Source organism: Mchenga conophoros, linkage group LG5 (assembly GCF_057382185.1).
Source record: "Mchenga conophoros isolate Kocher_MC1m ecotype Shallow Benthic linkage group LG5, M_conophoros_male_GT1.1, whole genome shotgun sequence".
Classification (NCBI taxonomy): Eukaryota; Metazoa; Chordata; class Actinopteri; order Cichliformes; family Cichlidae; genus Mchenga; species Mchenga conophoros.
This window is the reverse complement of record NC_140530.1, coordinates 40,299,474-40,301,919: the sequence shown is the minus strand read 5'-3', so window position 1 is coordinate 40,301,919 and position 2,446 is coordinate 40,299,474. Positions and strand designations below refer to the sequence as shown.

General features: G+C 44.8%; 1 protein-coding gene across 1 annotated transcript; it reads right to left on the bottom strand.

Moving 5' to 3' along the window:
• Positions 1–309: 309 nt before the first annotated feature.
• LOC146575143 (achaete-scute homolog 5-like) lies at positions 310–858 on the bottom strand. The gene has a single exon (XM_085275353.1). The coding sequence runs from the start codon at positions 856–858 to the stop codon at positions 310–312; it is 549 nt and encodes a 182-aa protein (XP_085131479.1).
• Between the last annotated feature and the right edge of the window lie 1,588 nt (positions 859–2,446).

Here is a 2,446-nt window from a genome sequence, read left to right as displayed (position 1 = left end):
TCCTCGTGTTCTGGTGGTGATGGACGGATTGTGGTGACCACGTTCCTGCTTCTGCTGCACCTTCAAACAAAAGGGTTGTTGATAAACGCGATGCCAGGTTCAGACTGCACGGCATCCACCTGACTGATGGAGGCCTCTGTAACGCTGTGTGACTCCCACTCTCCTCCTGGCTCCTCCTTCTTGATGTCGTCACACAGGTGAAGAACAGCGGCATGTAATCTGTCTCTTCAATCAGCTGATGCGAGAAGCGTCCTGCAGTCTGAACCCGGCAGTGGAAAGAGTACTTCAGTGTGACCTTATGGTGGTTGTTTAGCAGGTGAAGGTCTCCGTCTCAGCGCTGCAGTCTAGGCCCAGAGACGAGGTGCTGGGCGATACCCCTCCACTGTGCCTGGTGTCCTCCAGCTCCACTAGGCCCTGCAGATATTTGATGTACCTAATGGCGGCCCGCAGCGTCTCCACCTTGCTTAGGCGCTTGTCGGCACTCTGACCTGGCAGGTGGTCTCTCAGCTTGGCGTAACCCTGGTTGACACACTTCACCCTCTGACGCTCCCGCTCATTTCGTTTCTGGATGAATGCCGGCTCAAATGGACACTCGTAGACGCTGAAGTGTCCGTGGTGGTGAAAGGGGGTCAGATAGGGCAGGATCCCAGGGCCAGGGCCCCTCAGAGGACCTCTGTAGAGGCCAAGGCCGGTAGGGTCCATGCTGGACGGGTAGAGGAGGAAGGGGACGGAGTTGGAGAGAGAGTCTGAGTGCTGCGAGATGCTGTGATCCTCAGAGAGTCCAGCAGGCGGAGACACGCCGAAGCTCAGGTTCGAAGATCGTTGTTCGATGAACGAAGGAGAGAAGGCAGAGCTCATCGTGCAACCTGGCTGAGCAGTACCTGATCCGAACTCCCAGCTGGATCAACAACAGTCTTCAAAGACCACCTCAAAGACAGTCGATCACCAGCACGCAGAGATCTGGGGAGACGCATAAAGACAAATTCAGCTTTAATCCTGAATCTTCCAACCTGAAAAGCCACACAGGTGAGTTATCTTCCTGCTGACTGACACTGCAGTTCCTCTACCATCCAGCAGAGGGTCCAGCAGTGAGTCAATCCCCATAGACTTGCATTTTAAAATGTCCAACGTTATAGCAGAAACAAACATGTTTGCAGCCTGAAACAAAAACCGTTTTGGTCTTGATGGATAATTTCATGCCGTATTAAACTTTTGTTACAGAATAAAAATAAGAGGAAGAGTTCACTATATGTTAATGACACCGTTTTATATCCTGGAGACGACTTTAACGATTCCTCTGGAGTTAATATCACGAGTCAAAGGAAAATAATACAAGTGTATGGGGAAGAATGGTTTTCTAACATACCTGGAATATGGCTTAAAATTTGCATTATTAGGGGTGTGGCCTCTTTGACTCACCTGTGTGGGTCGAACTGTGATTGGTCAAAATTAATAATGAGAAATTTGAACCTGATATTTTGAACAATATATAGGAAGTCTTGGGAAAAAAAGGATGAAAATCACATGTTCTGATTTCTGAGGACTTCTCAGATCTCAGAGGCTGAAAGGAAAAATATTTCTGACGTTCTGGATCATCAGGATTAAATTAGATATGATATGAGGAGGAGTTTGGACATAAAAACACCACGTGTGCAGTTTATCGATCTTTCAGATGTGCTCATTCATAACTTTTAGACTAAATCATGAACCTGGAGATACTTAGATACTCAAATCTGTGTTCTGCTCTGTGGGAAGAACATCTAAATCTAACACAAATCTGTTGTGTGTTGACCTTGTTTTATGATGGACTTCATGGTCACGTTGAACTTGAGCTGATGATCAAAGCCTGAGTATAAGGTATTTGTATGACTGCACATCTGGAGCAACAGCAGCTTTGTTCTTTGTGTAATTTTTGTCCTGAAATGAGGTGTTAAACACATGAGACGATCTGATGGATCAGAATCATTGAACTTCAGGTAAACTCAGGAAGGTTTTTCAGTCTTACTTAAAAAATAATTCTTCTTGCTTTTTGCTTGGTTTGGTTTTTCAAAGCCTGCTTTGGATCTAAAATAATCAAAGTCTGGAGACCACGCCCGACGGAGCCGGTCTAATCCAGAGCTGAACTCCAGCACGGAGACAGCTACTTGTTATGTTTAAAATAGTTTCCAGAGCAAGTTTACCTGTTTAAGATTTTCTTTGTAGTTTGAATTAATGTCACAGTTAAACTGGGCATCTTTAAAAGTTCAGAGCAGGTTTAAACTCTGCATCCAGGGGAACAAAAGCACCAAAACCTTCACGAAGAGTCTGCGTACGTGAACAAAGTGATGAAAAACAGGTTTTCTCCGTATTTTAAATACGTAAATTAACTTGAAGGTTTTTTTTAGTCTACATGTTGTACAAAATATTTTTTACATTCATCTTTAGTTTTAGTTTTTATTCTGACAGC